At 52.7% G+C, this 18,366-nt stretch overlaps 7 protein-coding genes across 7 annotated transcripts; 5 read left to right on the forward strand and 2 right to left on the reverse strand.

The window, feature by feature from the left end:
* Positions 1 to 1,919: 1,919 nt before the first annotated feature.
* On the reverse strand, positions 1,920 to 3,119 carry AYO21_01474 (hypothetical protein; the record flags this gene model as incomplete). The annotated part of the gene is made up of 1 exon (XM_022651457.1): positions 1,920 to 3,119. The coding sequence occupies one exon, from the start codon at positions 3,117 to 3,119 to the stop codon at positions 1,920 to 1,922; it is 1,200 nt and encodes a 399-aa protein (XP_022516430.1).
* Positions 3,120 to 4,366: 1,247 nt separating this feature from the next.
* AYO21_01475 (hypothetical protein) lies at positions 4,367 to 5,584 on the forward strand (the record flags this gene model as incomplete). The annotated part of the gene is made up of 1 exon (XM_022651458.1): positions 4,367 to 5,584. The coding sequence occupies one exon, from the start codon at positions 4,367 to 4,369 to the stop codon at positions 5,582 to 5,584; it is 1,218 nt and encodes a 405-aa protein (XP_022516431.1).
* Positions 5,585 to 8,243: 2,659 nt separating this feature from the next.
* AYO21_01476 (hypothetical protein) lies at positions 8,244 to 9,847 on the reverse strand (the record flags this gene model as incomplete). Its single annotated transcript, XM_022651459.1, has 2 exons — positions 8,244 to 9,499; positions 9,553 to 9,847. The coding sequence occupies 2 exons, from the start codon at positions 9,845 to 9,847 to the stop codon at positions 8,244 to 8,246; spliced, it is 1,551 nt and encodes a 516-aa protein (XP_022516432.1).
* A 551-nt stretch (positions 9,848 to 10,398) lies between these two features.
* AYO21_01477 (hypothetical protein) lies at positions 10,399 to 12,549 on the forward strand (the record flags this gene model as incomplete). Its single annotated transcript, XM_022651460.1, has 1 exon — positions 10,399 to 12,549. One exon carries the CDS (start codon positions 10,399 to 10,401, stop codon positions 12,547 to 12,549), a length of 2,151 nt encoding a protein of 716 aa, XP_022516433.1.
* Positions 12,550 to 13,243: 694 nt separating this feature from the next.
* On the forward strand, positions 13,244 to 14,271 carry AYO21_01478 (hypothetical protein; the record flags this gene model as incomplete). The annotated part of the gene is made up of 2 exons (XM_022651461.1): positions 13,244 to 13,990; positions 14,044 to 14,271. The coding sequence occupies 2 exons, from the start codon at positions 13,244 to 13,246 to the stop codon at positions 14,269 to 14,271; spliced, it is 975 nt and encodes a 324-aa protein (XP_022516434.1).
* Positions 14,272 to 14,947: 676 nt separating this feature from the next.
* On the forward strand, positions 14,948 to 16,727 carry AYO21_01479 (hypothetical protein; the record flags this gene model as incomplete). The annotated part of the gene is made up of 5 exons (XM_022651462.1): positions 14,948 to 15,128; positions 15,177 to 15,424; positions 15,491 to 16,306; positions 16,362 to 16,403; positions 16,464 to 16,727. The coding sequence occupies 5 exons, from the start codon at positions 14,948 to 14,950 to the stop codon at positions 16,725 to 16,727; spliced, it is 1,551 nt and encodes a 516-aa protein (XP_022516435.1).
* A 773-nt stretch (positions 16,728 to 17,500) lies between these two features.
* AYO21_01480 (hypothetical protein) lies at positions 17,501 to 17,968 on the forward strand (the record flags this gene model as incomplete). Its single annotated transcript, XM_022651463.1, has 1 exon — positions 17,501 to 17,968. The coding sequence occupies one exon, from the start codon at positions 17,501 to 17,503 to the stop codon at positions 17,966 to 17,968; it is 468 nt and encodes a 155-aa protein (XP_022516436.1).
* Between the last annotated feature and the right edge of the window lie 398 nt (positions 17,969 to 18,366).

The following is an 18,366-nucleotide window of genomic DNA, read 5'->3' on the forward strand; positions in this document are numbered from 1 at the left end:
GGCGGGACTTGTCAAGGGCTAGGAAGCATAACCCCTCCTTCCGCGCCCTGGTTCGAGGCATGTCCCAGACTCCCGAGTCCCATCCTCGTGGACAAACCCAGTCTGGTGGACCTGCGGTGGGTACATGCTGGGATTCAGAGGGCTGTTGGCAGAAGCAACTCGGCACCAGTCGGGCCCCCAAAAAAGAAAGATTAACAACAACTCTCCTGACGAGAGAAGAACGACTCGACCTGCTCATAACGAGTCGTACATGAGCTCTAGAACATGTATCTACACCTATCCTGTCCCGGGAAAAAAAGAGTCATGTTTGGAACAACCAAAACCTTGTGGCACTGAAGCAATCACATTATTGCAAAGTCAACGGCACAGCAATCAGCGCTTGCTCTGCGAGGCGAGTCATAGCCCCGCGAGGTGACCCCTCCACCTCCCTGAGAATCTAATCGTACGAGGACAAGCTGGTACATAGCTACGACGAAACCGAACACCTGACGAGGTCCGCCGGTCTCGTATTATTCCCTCGTGTCCCTCTCTTATCGCGCCATTTCGCATGCTCAGGCGATCTAACTGGTGGCATCAGAAGAGACGGTGAAAGTATTTCGAACAATGCATTTCCGGAGCACTTTCCCCGGCAGCCGCATTCTGCTCCTGGACCGCTAAAGATCTTTGAAAGTCAAAACCTGCCGGCTGCTCGCCAATTGTGGCTTCGAGCTGTTCCGTGTGGTCGGTCCAAGTTACATGGGGACATGACACTGCGCAGTTTGCCGCATTTTAAGCCAGGGAAGGCAAAGCTCCAGAGCCCCAGCACCACCAGTAGCCGCAGCGGACACCGCCTCCTTCGCGCCCGTCGGAATACCCACAAGCCGCCAAAGCTACCATAGCTCCCCACCCATCCACTTTTCTTTTGGAGACTATACTCGAACATTGAGAAAGCTCCCTGTGAGGTTTGGGACAATTTCCGTTTGTGTTGCATCGGTCATCAAGTTTGCTGGATCCCAAACCCCTTGTGCCTTAGTCACTGCGATTCGAGAACCTCCACGGAACCACAGGTCTCCTTTGCTAAGACCCCAATCTCGCACCGCCCAGTTTGCAACATCTGAGGAACCGAGGGGCTCGGAGGGGTACAGCTAATCTGGTTCGCGTCGAAGATATTGTTCTCGCTGCTCAGGAGCAACCTTCCAAAAGGAAGGCAGACAATGTTGGGTTTTAACACGCGTGGTCTCAAAAGACGAAAATAAACACCCAAGGCATGCGGAGGTGCGAATGAATGCCAGGAGACCCTGGTAATGGGAGGCCGATTTTGTCCCCAGAGGGGCATGGCGAAGCCAGTTGTTTGACCGCCTTGGCTGCCAAACCCCTGACGAGCCGATTGAACAACACTTTGTCCAAAAGCATGGCAGGCACACCAAGACCGCCACTCCTCGTACACAAGTGGTGCAAGTATGTCCGACTTGACATCACCACAAAAGCATGTATGACCAGGACCTCCTTCGGTACGTCGATTACGTCGAGTCGATCAGGTCTGTGTCATCGGATGTAATCCAAGATCAGAATCTATGCTTCTAACCGAGCCCGGCGCATAGCCGGCACACCAAGGAATTTATTCAAGATGTCACATTCCCTGGACTTGGTCGGGAAGATATCGTGGATTCTCAGGCATGTGCTCGTATCATTTGGCGACTACTGCTGGAAAACTGCTACAGTATGTAGAAGCGAGAGTCGAGATGTGGAAGCACGTTTTCACATTCAGTGGTTCTTAGACGACATGGTGGTCGATTTGCAACAATACAGTGAGTTGGCCTCTCTATGTTCAAAAGGGATTCGTTAACACATTTCTCCTCTATCGTAGTTTTACTGGACCTGATTGCTTTGGCCCTTGCACTTGCTCTTTTTCATCCCAAACACCTTATATCATCGCAGTGTCAATGCACAGCACTGAACCCCCTCTTCAGCCTCTCGACGAGTGCTTCCAGCTCGGCGTTCCGGTCTTCCAGCGTTGCCACCTCTTTTTGTAGTGCTTCCTTTTCTGACCGTAACTGCTGGACCTTGGTCGCCATCTTCTCGCGATGTTTCAGGCTATCTTCGAACATGGCTTCAACTCGACTCCACGGCAAATCGCCTCCCGTTGCACCATGGGCCACTGGAAGGGTACCAACGCTTGGCGCTGTTATAGAACGAGTCCGCAACTCGGTATTTGCCTTCTCAAGCTCCAATACACGTTGCTCCATTGCAGCAGTACGGGCTTGTTGCCAGAGATCATCTGATTCGGGCCGTGAGGTTCTCTGTAGCGTGGGCGTGATGGACCCACCTCCCAGGATGGAACGTCGGTCCTGTGGTTGCGAGGTTTGCAATCTCCCAGCCCAGGTTGCTTTGGCAAGCTTCCCCCTCAACATCAAGACGTTTTCCAAGTCTTCATCTCTCAGTTTTTTCATGGCGGCATGTCCTCGTCTTTCTTCGGCCAGCATATCCCTCACTTTAATCAGGTTGGAGAGATCCTCATTGCGGAGGGACAGCAGATCAGCGTGGTTTCTGAGGATGTTTTGATTCTCACGTTCAAGCTCGGTGAGGCGGGTTTGGAGTTCGTCATAGTCGTTGGACATGATTGTCGGGTGAGACCGTTCAACGTCGACGACGCGGATGAGGATGGAGCGGAGAAGGTCGGACATAGGACCAGCCGTCTCGATCGAAGGGCTGGGATCACTGACAAGCTGGTCTTCAGTCTCGTTCGGAAGTTTCAGTCCAGCTACAGTTGGGGTTTTGAGATCCATATCATCAGCCTGGTCTGTCGTAGAAGCATCCTCAGCCAGTGTGGCGTGCGAATCGTCTGTCGCAACAGACTCACTACGCTTTCTTTGCATCTCCAAGTTCTGATGCACTTCGCGGTGCTGTTTGGCTGCGACGAGGAAATGCTCGTGCGAGTTCAAGGTGAGTGTTCGTTTCTTGGGCTGCCAGAGAGGCATATCTTCCGGATCGAACGGCACGGCTTGATACTGGAGTTGCGGTTGAAGTGATGGATCATGATTCTGCTTCTCGCCCTGGTATGAAGACAGGATACCGTCATCGTCGTTATCACTGTAATTTGTATCCGGACTCGATGCCAGCTGTGAAGAGTTCTGGCTCATGGTCGATGTGGCCACGGAAGCTACTGACACGGCGATGGAATGGCTAGAAGATGTGCGAGTGATGCGACTGGGCGACCACATCCTCTCTGGCAGTCTTTGATTGACGACCCGGCCTATTGAATGTATACTCGGAAGCAATAGGTGCCAGGCACAGTACTTCAATGAGGATGCTCTGTGCAAAAGTTTTCAGGCCTAAGGGCAAATAGCAAGTGTTTGCGTAAGTCTTAAAGAAAAAAGGAAGCGAAGATATGGCGAGACTGCATTCACAGATCACACGTCCCTACCTACCTTTTAAACTTTTGTGATATTGCTCGTTCAGATGCATCAGGGTTGGAGTGATGAGGGTAAGGGACAAAGGGGGTTCGTGGCTGAAGCAGCGTGAAACGCGCCCCTTGCCTCGCATGGACAAGGCTGTGACCGAGTTGAGACGAGGCGGTTGTTCTGCGACGCCATAGGACGAGGCTGCCACCAATCGCCATGTCCATCACATCCCGCTTCTCACCCTCCGACTACCCAGTTGAGATGGGAAGAGAAGATTCGTTCCCTGGGGGATCCCTGAGAGTGGTCCAGGATATGCGGCGCCATGGGACGAGTCGCAGCCCTTATCAAGAAAGGGGCAGCTTTATTCTTAGGAGCAAACAACATGGCACCTTCTTCATGTGGACCGCTTTGTCGGTAAGAACTCGAGCGGCTCTCTCAATCGTTCAATCAATAATTGGAGATCGTGGAGATTTGTGGACTCCGGTGTGCACCGGGTGGTGGTGTAGCAGTCGAAAGTAAGGCTAGACACCATCGATAGAAACCTCTTGTAAGCTGGAAACAATGCTTCAGGTGTCTTGAACAGGGTATTTCCGTTCAAGTCTTACCTCTGTTGGAAACCCTTCTGCGCAACGACTTTGTAAAATGAAAAGAGACGAACATCATCTCAGCCTTGGAAGGAACCCCTTAAAGCGGCCAGCCATTTCCAAGAATCACGAGGCTGAGAAGTTGGCGCAGGTCAGCCTTGTCTTGCAAACGGCATGCGCCCATTCCTTGACCTCCTCGACGAAAGCGGGAAACCTCATGTTTCGCTGGGAGTCTGTGCCCGAATCGACCTCATAACCTCATACTGCCCTGCATCTACTCCTTCGTACACCAAACCAGCGTTCGAACAGCATCTTTACTGGAGCCTATTGCCCACTCAATGACCTCATCCTGAGCCTCAACTTGCGGATTGCCTCGACCTCTGCTACCAGATTCAGACAACCATGGCTCCCTCGCCTACGATCCGGCGCCTTCTCAAGGAGACTGCCGAGCTCTCCTCGCCCTCTTCGAACCCCAACCCCGCCTTCTTTGCAGGCCCTGTCTCCGACTCCGACCTGCATGAATGGCACTTCACTCTACTCGGTCCTCCCTCTCCCTCCCCATACGCTGGCGGCATGTACCACGGGCGCATCACGCTGCCGGCCACATACCCACTGAAGCCGCCGAACTTTAGATTTCTCACGCCGTCAGGGAGGTTTGAGGTCAACCGCGAGATCTGTCTGAGCATATCCGGGTTCCACGAAGAGACGTGGATGCCCGCCTGGGGTGTCCGGACCGCGTTAACGGCGCTCCGGACGTTCATGGCCGAGAAGGGTTCAGCTGGCCAAGTTGGAGGCTTGGAAGCACCTGCGGACGTGAGGAGAAGACTGGCAAAGGAGAGTCGGAGTTGGAAATGCGAGGCTTGTCGCAAAACGAATGAGACCATTATGCGCGAGTGGTGGGATATCTGTCGGGAGGCCGGTGTCAACGTCTCGGCAGAGGAGGATCTGGGATTAGAGAGCCTGCCGGAGGGCATGACGCTGGAGGCGAGAGACCCGAATGCAAAACCCGGCGTCCCTTCGCAAACAACAGGAGCTGCTGAACAGGAAGATGCAAAGGTGACAACAACGCTGCCACAAGAGCGGTTGCTACAACCTTCTACAAATCCAGATCCCGATACCCCTGCGCAACCTGCATCGGTACCAGTGCCACCATCCTCCAAGCCTCAACCTCCGCCGTCGTCCTCATCACACTCATCACGATCCAACTCATCCAACCTCACCCGACCCGCCAGCCAGCGATGCATCCCCATGGTCCCTACGCCCTCCGCGGAAGCAGCTCAAGCCTCTGCTGAGTCAGTCCTCACGCCGGGCGATTTTGCTCAATCTGCTTCGTCCAACACAGGTTCTTCTGCTAACACTCATCATCCGCGACCGTTTTTCGCGGGGCTGCACAATGCCCCGTTAGCCGCGGCCAATGCGGCGATTGCACAGAGTGCGCAGCCCCTGACTCTCCGGCGGGGCCAGGGAAGGGACAGGGAACATACCATCACCATCGACCGGGCGATCGCGGGCGTGTTCCTCGCGCTGTGTTTAATGGTGCTGAAGAAGATCTTCTACCCCGCCGGAACACCCGGTTCCCGGTATAATGGCGTGGACGACTTTTACTTGCAGCGAGAATAGGGTGTGCTTGGCGGGCCATCATTTGCTCTCGAAGACCTGGGACTTGGTGCCTGGCTGAGCCTTTTGGAATTTGTCAGGAGTCAGGAATCAGGGGTTTTGGATTTGCGAAACGGAGCGACGATCATGAGATATTATGCGATATGGAAGGGAGTTAGGGATGGTTAGAGACTGTTAGATACTAAAAGAGGGAATGGGTTCGCATCTCGAACGACCTCACAACTTTTATCTTTGTCTTTCAGCTATTCTTCTGGAAGAACAAGCGATTGAAAAAAGCGTGCAAGAGCACAAGACAAGCATACACACAAGGAACCGGAATAGGGGCAGCCTTTGGGAAGAGCAGCCTACAGTTTGCGAGCGCGAGCAGTGCTCTTCCGGGTCGAGTCGAGTTTCAAAATAAGGCTTCAAGAAGCCTCTATGTAGTGCCATTACTATTACACTTGTATACCGATTCACCGATAACCTGGAAACTTACTCGGTACACATCCGATATACCTGCAAGTCCCTACTGTAGTGTTTACATGTCAAATACTATATATTATACATCATACCATAGGCCCCCCAGTTAGCTCCGCATTCTACTAGACAGAGACTCTCTCCGGGGAACGAACGCATTGCCTAGAGCAACATCAAAAGAAAGAAGCTTGTGGGGCACCAAGTGCAGCTCTGGAACCTGAGTGGAGTAGAGAGAGCGAGAGAAAGAGAGCTCCGGAGTTGATTGCTATTGTCTCCAGAGAGCATAACGTGATTGTAGTCATTAGCTGCGACAGGAATAGGTAGGTGTTTCCTTCTCTCATTCGGCGAATACCGATTTAGCAATATGGTTGTCGGTAGAGGTCTCTTTGGATCGCCACTTATCCACCATGAAGTCCTCTTTGGGGCGATGTAGAGAGTATGCGGTAGTCATTCCGAGAACCCTATGGTTGTCTCGCCAGGCAAAACATAGAATATGACCCCACAGAACCATAAGATTGTCTCCATAGACCGATGCTGTATTCAGTTCCTTCAGATTACGTAGTTTTCGAGGCATGTCGACTGAATTTTTGCGGGTGGTTCCCATAACACCTACACCAAGTTAAAGAAGTACATGGGCCACATCACTATTGAGGAATAAATTGTCCAGGAACGCTTGCCAGTTTTGGTGAGAATGGCAGGCACCCAACTTCGATAGGAACCGGACAGGCACTTGGTAAGTCTCCGCAAGTTGGATTGGTAGGAGTGGGATGGGTTGCATATATCGTGTCTTGCAGTGCCGCAAACCTTCTTATGTACCTTCAATTTTGCTGTGGAAGAGCCAATCGATGATGTACCCGCCTCGACAGCAGAGAAGCCACACTTTGTAGCCTTCAGGAATTGGTTTGTCCTGACCTTAACTGTATGCTTCGTGCGGCCCTTGTGCGCCAACATCGCTTCGTCCACCGATAGCCAGGATGAAGGAAAAGCTGTCTGTTGACAATTGGATCATATAATCAATGCAACAGGCTCAAGTTTGTCAAAGAATGAAGCGTCATCTGCGACAGGATCGGGACTGAATGTCAGATATCGGTGGATCTGTTCCTGTCAGGGACGTATCACGCGAAGGCCTCTGGGGAGTTAGGAGGGCCCCAAGAGGGTTTCGAGACGTGGGTGAAGGCCTGGGCTGACAATGATATTGCCATCTGGTGCACTATAAGTACAAGACAGAAGACAAGGAGCCTCTAAGAAGGTTCCTGGGTCTGGAGGCGAGCTATGTAGACCCTTCAAGAGAGGGGGCGAAGGCCTCCCTCTCGTCACATTCCCAGATTGCGTTAGAGGGTTTGATTTCTAACGCTCTCCATACTTCTGTGAGACATTGCACCGCGGTATATAAGGGTTCCGTAACATACCGTATAGGGTCTGAGACATTGTCTGAGGCGTACGATAGTTTCATGAGCATGCTGTGAGGGTCACATAAGTGGAATATTGAGATGTGGAGAGGCCGAGGAGACATGTGGCGTGGGCGAGGCTGTAAGTAGTCATCGGCAAGGGGAGGGTCCAGTCTGGTCTGGTCAGATCTGGTCTGTGACAAGGCTGAGGCATATAGTAAGGCTGGTGGATGAGGCCGTGGGGCAAGGCTGTAGGGTTATGCCGTGACATGTCCAAGTCCATGGATTAGTTGTATATCTGGGTCGGATGGAGGTCGACACACTATTTCAAGCCCTGGGCGCTAAGGTATGGTTAATTAGAAAAGAGGGAGCCGATTGGTGTTAACGTGTTAGGGGCCGATTCTGCGTGGCCTCTCAGGAGGCAACCGCGGGCTTCACAGTTGCAGACGTAGATGAACATCGACTAATCATTCACAGAGACGGCAGAGGTCATGTGACTCATCCCTTTGGTGCCAGCTCCCACTGGTCCTGTGCCACCCATGTGCATTCTCCCGTTTTCATTGGTCATGCGGCTTCGGCCAACCTGCCCCGAAGCATCCCCCGTAGCATCCCCCACGGCTACAGGATGCACCACCAGCCTGTACGTTGTTACAGTTCTACGCGTCAAAGAAGAGTTTCCTAACAGACAACATTGCCCAAACCTCCTGGTTACTATGGCTCATTCTCTCCAATTCTCGCCAGTGGCAGAAGGGGCATACTACGCCAGTCTTCCCGACCGCTCACCGCTCAGACTCACTTGCTTCCATTCGCGTACGTCCTCAAGCGTCCTTTCGAGTCAAATCGCCGTGCAGTGCTGCCACAAATAGAGGCTTAGGTTGTTCGTAACGTCGTCTAGAATGAAGAACCCAGTTGATGGCGAACATGATGGCCCCAACGCCCATGACAGCGCTCGCATAATTCATGTTCGAGGACGTCACCGGATAATATAAAGGAAAAGCCAAAAAGATCACTTGAAAGATTTGCCACAGGACGGCGACAAGATTGACGAGCAGCCCAAACTTTCCCATTGAATAATGGCGCTTCTCAGGGAAATCGCCCCGGCCCTTGAAGATGAGACACCAAATCGGCATGCCATACGACACGGCACCACAGATTGAGCTGGCGCCGAAGCAGGCATTCAGGATGAGAGCCGGCCCAAAGTCCAATAAACAAATCAAAGCTGTCACGAGTGTGCAGACACAGACCGCGTTGACAGGAATCTGTGAATTAGGGTGGACGTGGCCAAGAAAGTTGCTGAACGGCGTGCCGTGGTGCTTGGCAAAGGACCATAAAACGCGACTGAGGGTTGTCACAAACGAGATGCAGGCGAAGACAAAAACGGCGCAGAAGATGAGTGCCGCAATCACCAGTAGTGGCTTCGACCGGAAGGCATCGAGAAAGAGCTGAAAGATCGGCTGACCGCCAATGGGCTCCAGGAGCGCCGCTGGATTGGTGGTGCAGAAGAGGTAGACGATGATCATAATGAACCCGCCCAATGCGCACAGGAGGCTGGTGAAGATCATGACCTGTGGAACCTGTTTCTCTGGATGGGGTAACTCTTCCGCCATGTGGGCGGCGGCGTCGAAGACCGTGACAGAAGCACTTCCAGGCAGGACGTTGAGGCAAAACACAAGTCCCTTTGACGCCCAACCGGTTTCGTTGACAACCTCCGTGAAGACGGCACTGGCGGTGGCCTTGGGCTGTGCGCGAACCAGTAGAGCCACGAAGAGGTATACCGTGCCCGCGTTGATGAAGACGACAAAGAATTTGGCGATGGCAGGAATCCAGTTGAAAAGCCAGATGTTGAAGACCAGCGAGAGAAGAGCGGAAGCGATAGCAAGTAAAAATACCTGATAGGTCTGGATTTGATACTGTTCATTCAAGATGGTGGCGAAGGCGACGAACATTTGTCCGGTAAAGACGAAACAACCGGTGGTCGCAAATGTCCAGGCCAGCAAGGTGAAGGCACCGTTGCAGTAGCTTAGGCCCCGCGACAGTCGAGGAGGGGCCAGCGCGGCAACCCAGAAGATCTGACCTGGTAACCACTGCGTGAGCAAGTAAACTTCGAGGTCAAGCATTCATCCTCACCAGAAGCATGGGGGAAGACGGCGGAAATCTCAGCCAGGCTGGAGCACACCGCCAGTTGCATGATGGCGACAAAGATGTAGCCGTAGATGAAGTAAGGAGATCCGCCTACGCCGAGCGTAAAGACCAAGTAGCTGCCAATCCCCAAAGGAGTGGCGATCAATGCATATGCCATACCAATGGTACTCCAAACATTGAATCTTTCCTTGAGTTCGGCAAGCTCGACAGTGCCTTCCTGCACCGAGATTGTGGGCTCGATGAACACCTCGAGAGGTGCGGGCGATATCTTGTTGTCCATACTTGCTGGTACCTGCATAGTTTTCGATGTCATCGGGACTGGTTAAGGGAGACGAAGGAGGGGGAAGAACAGAATAACTAGCGAGAATTCTCTACGAGGACTCTTTCGTCGGAGGACGAAGGACAACACTTTATACCTAAATTGCACTGCGCGATGAACATGAGCTCTGCAACATGGCCCTCGTTCTGGGAGTTAACATGCCTTGCGCTCCATTTGTCGATGACCAAGTTGGTGGAATGGATAGGCCGAGCGAGACCTTGGTCATTCTCTCCCGCCATTGGGCTGGGGCATCTCACAACTAAACTAGTGATTAATGGGACCTCAATGATAGGGCTCGCCAGTTAAAAGGGCGCCAGCGGACATCTGTCCGGAGGCCCGCCCCACCTAAGCACCCCTGATTCGTGCCCGCGCTGCAGAGATATCGTGGTTGCTCGCTGTCACCAACTCGTTTAGATATCTCTTTGATTTCCTCCCTGTTCTGCACATTTTTACCAATTCTCCGTCGCTGTCACAGACTTCAAATCTCGATGGATGGACAGAGTGCATCACTAATGTCTCCAGCCTCAATCTACTACCATCGCAGGCGGCCGAAGATCTCCAAGACACGCACCAAAACCCTCTCTGGGTGCTGGACATGCCGCGACCGCCATGTCAAGTGCGATGAGCGGAGGCCTACCTGCCAGAGATGCGCAAAGTTTGGTGTCGATTGTCAGGGCTATGCCGCCCGCTTCGCTTGGGTGAACCTGACCGTCGCTTCGGATCTGGACATGCTCGCCGAGACACCAGTTGTTCAACCAGCCGGTAAGAAGCGATGCGTCGGGCCTACGGCTTATCGTACTGCCAGTACCACTCAATTTACTTCTCAGCAAGTGGCATCCTTTTTATCCGATCTCGAGGAGTCATCACACACGGTTCTCACGCGAACACGGGGCCCTTTCTCTGTGTTTCCCGCGCTTCCCACAGCTCCCACAGCTCCTATTGTGACCTCCGCCGACGTCCGGTCTGCTACCGGTCCTTCAGACCTTCACATCGGAGCTCTTGTCTCGGAAGATGACCCGCCCGATGAGTTGGAGGATGAGCTCGACGGAGAGCAAGTCCACGGTGCAGACATTCCTGGCTCCTCACTCACCCTGGACCAGCCTTGGATGGGTTGCTTCTCGACCTTGAGCCCGGTTCAGACAGGGCAAGATGGGTCGACCGATCCTTGTAGAAGGATCCCGTTTTCCAGTCTCGACAATTTCTCACTCTGCACAACCGAGCCATGGCCGCTCAGGGAGCAGGCTCCCGTGGATAGTAACTTCAATTGTACCACGCCGACGGCGATGCGCAGCGAAAACACTCGGTCAAATGACTCCTATCTGGCTGGACCTGACAGTTATGAGCCCTTATCTCACCGCCTTGCTGTCACCATTTCCGCTGACGCCCCTGACGTGGCTGACTGGCTGGATGAGCAAGATGGTCTCCTGGCACTCCTTGGCAGAAATTTCTCCTCGTCACGACAATGGCAAAAGATCCAACAGCGGCAAGATAGATCCGCGGATCCCCCGATTCATAGACACATCGACTTCCTTCAAATTCCGGCCAGTCAGCGCGAGCTGGTGCACCATTGGGTGATGTACCTGGGCGGAAACATGGTCGCCGTTGACCGAATCGACAACCCGTGTCGCACTCTGTGGATGCCCATGGCTCTTGTTGGAATCAATTGCAATTCTCGGGAATCGAACGGATCGATAGCCCTCTTTCATGCCCTCTGCTCATTGTCGGCCCAGAATTTGTATCAACTGCGACACCAAGACAATCACTACATGTCTCTCTCTTTACAGCATAATCATCTTGCATTGCGTCACACGCAGCATTGTCTCGCCAGTATTAGCGGAACTGGCGATGCCGCTCTCGCATACGCCATCATTTGCCATGCCATCAAGGACGCCGTCTCCGGGGGAACGAAGCAATGGAGAAGTCACCTTGCGGGTGGACTGAAGTACCACTCACTGGTCAATTGTGATTTCAAAGACCAAGCCATCACTACCAAGATAGTCCAATCTTACCTGTTTCTAGCGGGAATGTGTAATCTGCCAGTTCCCGACACAATGGTCTCGTTTCTCGACGAGCTTCCCGTCGACGACCATTTTCTCGAGCTCAATTACGGAATCACCAGGGGCTTGCTTAAAATTCTGGTTGCATTGAATGCGATGTCTTCGACCAAAACCAATCTGAGCACCAACGAACTGGACACTCTCGAATTGCAGCTATATCTTCATATTCCTTCCGACCTTCCCACGGGAGATTTGGACGCGGCGGGGCGGCAACGGCTACAGCACACAGCCAGCTTCTTCTACGTTGCAATTCTCATCTATTTCCGTCGCGTCTTCCGGCACGTGCCACCCAACGACTTGCAGGATCTTGTTGACAAGGCTTTGGGACATATCGAGCATATTCTGGCTTTAGAGCAGGATACACTGGGCATCGTTGTGGCCTGGCCGACCCTGGTTGTGGCCGCCGAATGCCACAAAGCTACGCAGCAAAGGAAAATGCTAGAGTGGTTCAAGCGCAAGCAGAAAGCCGGCTTTGCAAATCTCGGCGCCATGGCTGATCTCGTCAAGAACTTATGGCACCAACGGGAATTGTCCGCCCCAGGTTCCGACCTCCATTGGCAAGACTTGGTAAACGGCCCGGGCGGGTGTGATATTATACCGTTATAGCTTCCATCAAGTGTTATATAGCCATGCCCAGCCTCTGCACAATGGGTAAAGGGCAACTAGCACCCAACTAGCTTGATGGTCAAGTAATTTGTAATAGTTCGGCAACGAAGAGCGTGTTATCGTTCTGCCAATCAAACTCAAGTACATATTCTTAACTGGTTTGTCTCACGTCTTTTGACTTGCCTGCACGTTCGCTATTGGCTCGGTGTCATTAGCAAGATTTGGAGGATCCGTGGATTGCAGAGCCGCCCTACTGATAGACTAGTTCCTAAATCAGCGACACGATTCACAAGCGCCGAGGCTAATGACAATGCGAAATGTAGCCATGGAAGCCTGCCTCTTCAGAAGAGGAAAACGACAGCGACGGCGAGCGAAAAGGTGCAGCCATGCCAGAACTACATGTGGACGTTCCTTCGAGGCAGATGCTGGGTGGAGATTTGGTGTCTTATCAATCTACGAGGTACATACATCCCTATCATCTATTTCTTCAATCCCTTGTCCCGAACGAGAACTCAGGAGAGCAGGAGATCCCCGATGCTCCTGGACAGCCTCCGAATAACCATCAAACCCTACATAATTCCTTAGTCTGGGAAGGTTTTTAAGTCGACCATCTGAGAAAACTGACCGCTTCTCAATTCCCCAACACTCTTTGGCATCACCTCCTCACCGCTTCGTTTCACTAGCCCATCTCACTATGATTGCTAAGCCCGCGCCGGAGATCAAGGTCGTGGAGTATGAGTACTCTGAGACTAAGCTGGAAGACTGCCTCAAGACCCTCGCCCGAGATGGGGGAGTCATTCTTCGAAATGTCCTGCAAAAGGACGTGCTTGACCAAATCGAGCGAGATCTGAGACCGTCTTTTGACGCCGACGTGGCTTATGCCAGCGAGAGGTCCTTCCCCAAGGAGACGCGACGTGCCAATGGTCTGATCGCAAAGTCGGAAACGTTTGTCAAACACATTGTCGCCAACAAGCTGTACCAAGATATTTGCACAGAGTACCTGACCAATGTACACAAATCTTGGTGGGGCGATGCTGAGCTCACCTCGAAGTCACTACCCATTCTTGATGCGACTACTTGTTTCTCTGTCGGGCCGGGGGCGAAAGACCAACCTCTTCACCGGGACTGCATGATCCATCACAACGTTCTTCCAGAGATCACCGCGGCAGAATACAAGCCTGGCCGCGACCATACAATCGACTTTTTCATTGCTGGAACCAAGACGACCAAGGCGAATGGTGCCACGAGGTTTGTCCCTCGGTCGCATTTGTGGGGTATGGAGCGAAGGCCATGTCCGGAAGAAGCCGTCTACGCCGAGTTGAACCTGGGTGATGGTTTCATCATGCTTGGTAGTTGCTTTCACGGGGGAAGTGCCAACACCACCGCTGACGAAGAACGTCTTGTTTATGGTGCTTTCATGACCAAGGGGATCAATCGCACAGTAAGGCCCCTCTCTTACTTTTGCGGTAAAACTAATATCAGAATTGTTCATAGGAGGAAAATCAATTCCTGGCCAACACACTCGAACACATCAAACGGTATGATCCTGAGATTCAGCGCCTGGCCGGATTTGGATTGAGCCATCCGAGTCTAGGATGGGTTGATTTCAAGAATCCGAAGTTCCTGATCGCGGACGATCCTGCAAAGTATCTCCCAGGATACATGGAAGATGCCTACCTTACCGAGGTTGTGGACCACGGGGAGCAGATCCGTCATGCATGAATGCAGTGAATCAATTTCGTGAAACTATCACTGCTTCTCCGGGAGGGAAAGAGGGGGGGCGGTGACTATGTAGACCTGAGGATGTCCAAACCTCTCAACATCTCTCTGTGTCGAGATGGGAACACTAATTAGTTGGTCTAGGCTGGAAATTTTCAAACCTGCTTAGTCCGAAGCTCAAAAATACATCGATGGTGGTTTTTATTTCCCGGATGCTTCCTCTATAAATGGGTCATCGCCAAGGTACGTGTTTTCACGACCTCCGTCCTGGTCCTGGGATGATGGTTCGCGGTTTCATCCGAGGCCTGTGTAACAAGGTCCTTTTCTCTTCACAGGGAGCCTTGTGTTCTAGACGACCAGTTACTTGATTCAGCTAGAGGCAAATTGAGGGGGACAGAGCAGACCCGGAATTGGATGTTCACAGCGAGCTATTCTGCAGAGGATCAAAGAAGGCTTATTTAGCGTAGGCTTGAGTTCACTTTCAACTCCAATGAGCCACACGTTGAGCACGGTGTACTGAATTATGCTTGATTTGCGCCGGAGGACTCGTACGTATCGGCGTACGCAATGTCAGCTGTTGGCTATGTGTGGCTTTGTCTCAAGTTGTGACAAGGATATAAGGATGCGGACAGGCGGACAGTTTGCCTTCAGCTGTGCTCCTCATTGATTACTCCCCGCCATGTTGTCCAGTGCAGAAGGCTTCGAATATACTCCAACGGAGGGACTAAAGGCGGGCTTGCCAACCCCTGCGGTCATAAACCCTCATGAACTGAATGCGAGTACGGCTGAGACCTACGATGTCATCGTCATAGGAGCAGGTTATGCGGGCCTCATTACAGCCCGAGACCTTACATCTCAGGGTATATGCCTTTCTCCTTCTTCCAGGACCACGCTGACAGTGTCTCTAGGACGCAAAGTCCTTCTTATCGAAGGCCGGGACCGCATTGGAGGCCGCACATGGACATCATACACCGACGGGCATGCTTATGAGATGGGCGGCACCTGGATCCACTGGCACCAGCCTCATTTGTGGACTGAAGTTACACGATATGGACTGAACAACCAAATCAAGGATTCTCTGGAAATGTACCCGGAGTCAGCGCCACAATCAACCTACACGGGGGGCTCCCGGAAAGATTGGTCGCTGGCAGAAATAGTAAGGCTGCCGTTGCATCGTCAACGTTGATGCCAGACAAGAGGCTAATCCATTTTCCACATCCAGACTGCTATGCAAGAGAAGTCGGCCGCCACGTTTCTCGCAATCGATGGTAAACATCCGACTGAATGGCTTCCCTACCCGCACAATCCGAGCTATAATCGTGCAAATTATGTCAAGTATGATCGAATGTCGGTTCAGGACCGACTAGACCAACTCGACGGCGTCCTGTCCGAAGAGGAGATGGCCTTCACGAAGGCGAACCTCGGTGCCCTGGCGGGTATCGACTTTGCTCAAATCAGCCTGTTTGACATCGTGCAGAGATGGCTGTTGTGCGGGACGACGCAGGAGGAGTACATGAACCACATGGCCAGGTACAAACTCAAATGTGGGCAAACCGGACTTGCAAGGTGCATCTTTGACGATGCTTGCTCGACGGGAAAGCTCTCGTACAGCTTTTCCAATTCCCTCAAGGCCATCAACAGCTCGGATCCGCGGAGGGCGACCGTGACTTGCGCCGACGGCCGCATGTTCAGCGCCCGTCAGGTGGTCTGCACCATCCCGCTCACCGTGTTGAGATCCGTCAGCTTCTTCCCGGAGCTCCCTCCACTGAAGGCCGAAGCAATTGCGAAGGCCAAGTCTAACCCCATCAGGAAGCTTCACGTCCAGGTTGGGGGAAAACAATGGAAGTCGTGGGCGGGTGCCAAATTCGCCGAGGAAGAGTTGGTAATGGTGATGGGCGAGTCCCACTCACCCTCCGGGAAGGACACGAATCTGGTCGCCTTCCATGATGGGGCAAACATTGGTGACCCGAGAATCAAAGCCAAGGAGCTGGTCAAGTACTTCGAGGGACTCCATCCAGATATGAAGGTCAAACGCTTTGTGAGTGTCCTCCTGAATGCACCTATCTGCCTCCGAATTATGACGACCCCAACAGAAACAACCGGCGGCGTCCTCATCCGTTTGTGCTTGTCTCATTGTATACGCAGCATGCCCAAGCATTCGCGAAAAGTTATGTTTGCTAATTCCAACTTCGTAGGTCTTCGCCGACTACACCGGCAGTCCATTCTCCAACGGTGGCTGGTGCGTCTTCCAACCAGACTACATGTCCAAGTATCTCGAAGCATTGCAAGAGCCAGTGGGAAACGTCAAGTTCGCTAGCGGTGATTATTCCGATGGGTGGAGAGGATTCATTGACGGCGCCATCGAGGGTGGGATCATTGCTGCCAGAGCAGTGGAACGAGACCTCCGGTCGCCACCTCGTCACCCAAAGTTGGCCCGATCTAGCAGGCCCTCTCTATAAGTTGCCATCCTTGCTTTTCAATCTGGAACATCCAAGTAGGATCATTCTTTCGGTTTTCGAGCCTCATTCTTCACCTGTCTCGTATTGTATCCTTGCCCTCTCTCGCTCCCCTGCTGGCCAGCCAGGAGGGAGCCTGGCGCGATCCACGGGAACGAACATCTCTCGCGCCCTTCCAAAGCCAAGAGGATTTGGTATGTAAAAGGCGAAGAAGAAGCGTACTTAACGATCGCTTCGGGCGTGACTCTTCGCAAAACGGGTAATTCATAGCGATTCACGAGGCGGGGGCATCGAGCTTAATAATGTACATCACACCTTGTTCTTTTATCATGAATGCGGCCAATCGCTACTGCATTGGCTCTCCAGAGAACCGGGGCGGCCATCCCTCTGGAGAGCAACACACCACTTGGTCAGACCGTAAGCCCAATGTTGAACCCCACTGCTCCATCGTAAAGTCAATAGCACAAGACACGAAAGAGGCACAAGTCAATTTTTTTTTTATTCTTCATTGAGGTAACTCACACCGACCGTGGGACGATTTTAAGAGAGAAGGGGAAGGGGGACAGACGGCGTGTTGTTGCTCCGAGTATAGTTTTTGGGCTGATGCAAGCATCAATCCCCGGCGGATACAAAAAGGTGAGACTCTTTGCCCTCCCTATGTCCTGGCTCCTCATATGAAACCCCCCTTCCAACACGCCGACACCCTAAGCATCCTCGAACGTCTCCCCCCCATCGGTGAAACAAATCCTGCGTCCCAAAAGACACGGCAGAGGAAAATGTCGAACGAATACAAATGTCCCATCAATCAATACGGCGTCCGCTACTTCAACCCCGCTGGCCCGCAAACAGAAATCGCGGAGCAATTGCATCTCTCCAACGCCGCTGTCCTCCCGGTCAATGGCCAAGTTGTACATATTGTGGGGCAACTTGGTCGTGAAAACGATGGCTCCTACCCCGACGACGCTGCCAAGCAACTCCGATTGGCTTTTGTCAACACGGAGAAAGCTCTCCACGCGGCCGGAGTGACGGCTGGCTGGCGCGCGGTCTTTTCGGCGACGTTGTACATTTCTGGAGATGCCGCAAACGATCAAAGCCAAACGGAGGCGTACATGAAGTGTATGGACGATTTCTGCGGCACGAACCGGCCCTTGGTCACGGCTGTCGTGGTCAAACAGCTGCTGGTACCGGGAGCGTTGGTGGAAATGAGTAGTCAGGCGATCTTGGGCAACGCTGCCATGTTGTAGGGGGGGAAGCCTCGCAGTTTTACCCTACCCCACGGGCGCGTGTGTGAGAGAAGATGTCCGAGCACATGGAATCTCCAAAGTGACTTTCTTAGATTGAATCAGACAAAGGGCAGACATGTCTGGCCCGCCCCCTGTTTATAGCCAATTTCCTCCCCCACCTCTACTCACGTTCACCCCCAGCTCCTCACCATCACCTCACTCACTGGTCAAGTTGGTTGCCGGCTTGGCATCAAACCACCACTTTTACACCAAAACAGGCACATTTGAACACTCTATTACTACCTCGTACTCCGCAACTTTCTACCTGAGTCGGAACTGGCGTCTGCAAATGGGCAATGGGCATTAGGCAACACTCACCGTGGCTCCCCCAGTACTCGGGAGCGCTCCCCCGTTACTCT

Source organism: Fonsecaea monophora (genome assembly GCF_001642475.1).
Source record: "Fonsecaea monophora strain CBS 269.37 chromosome Unknown Scaff5, whole genome shotgun sequence".
Lineage (NCBI taxonomy): Eukaryota > Fungi > Ascomycota > Eurotiomycetes > Chaetothyriales > Herpotrichiellaceae > Fonsecaea > Fonsecaea monophora.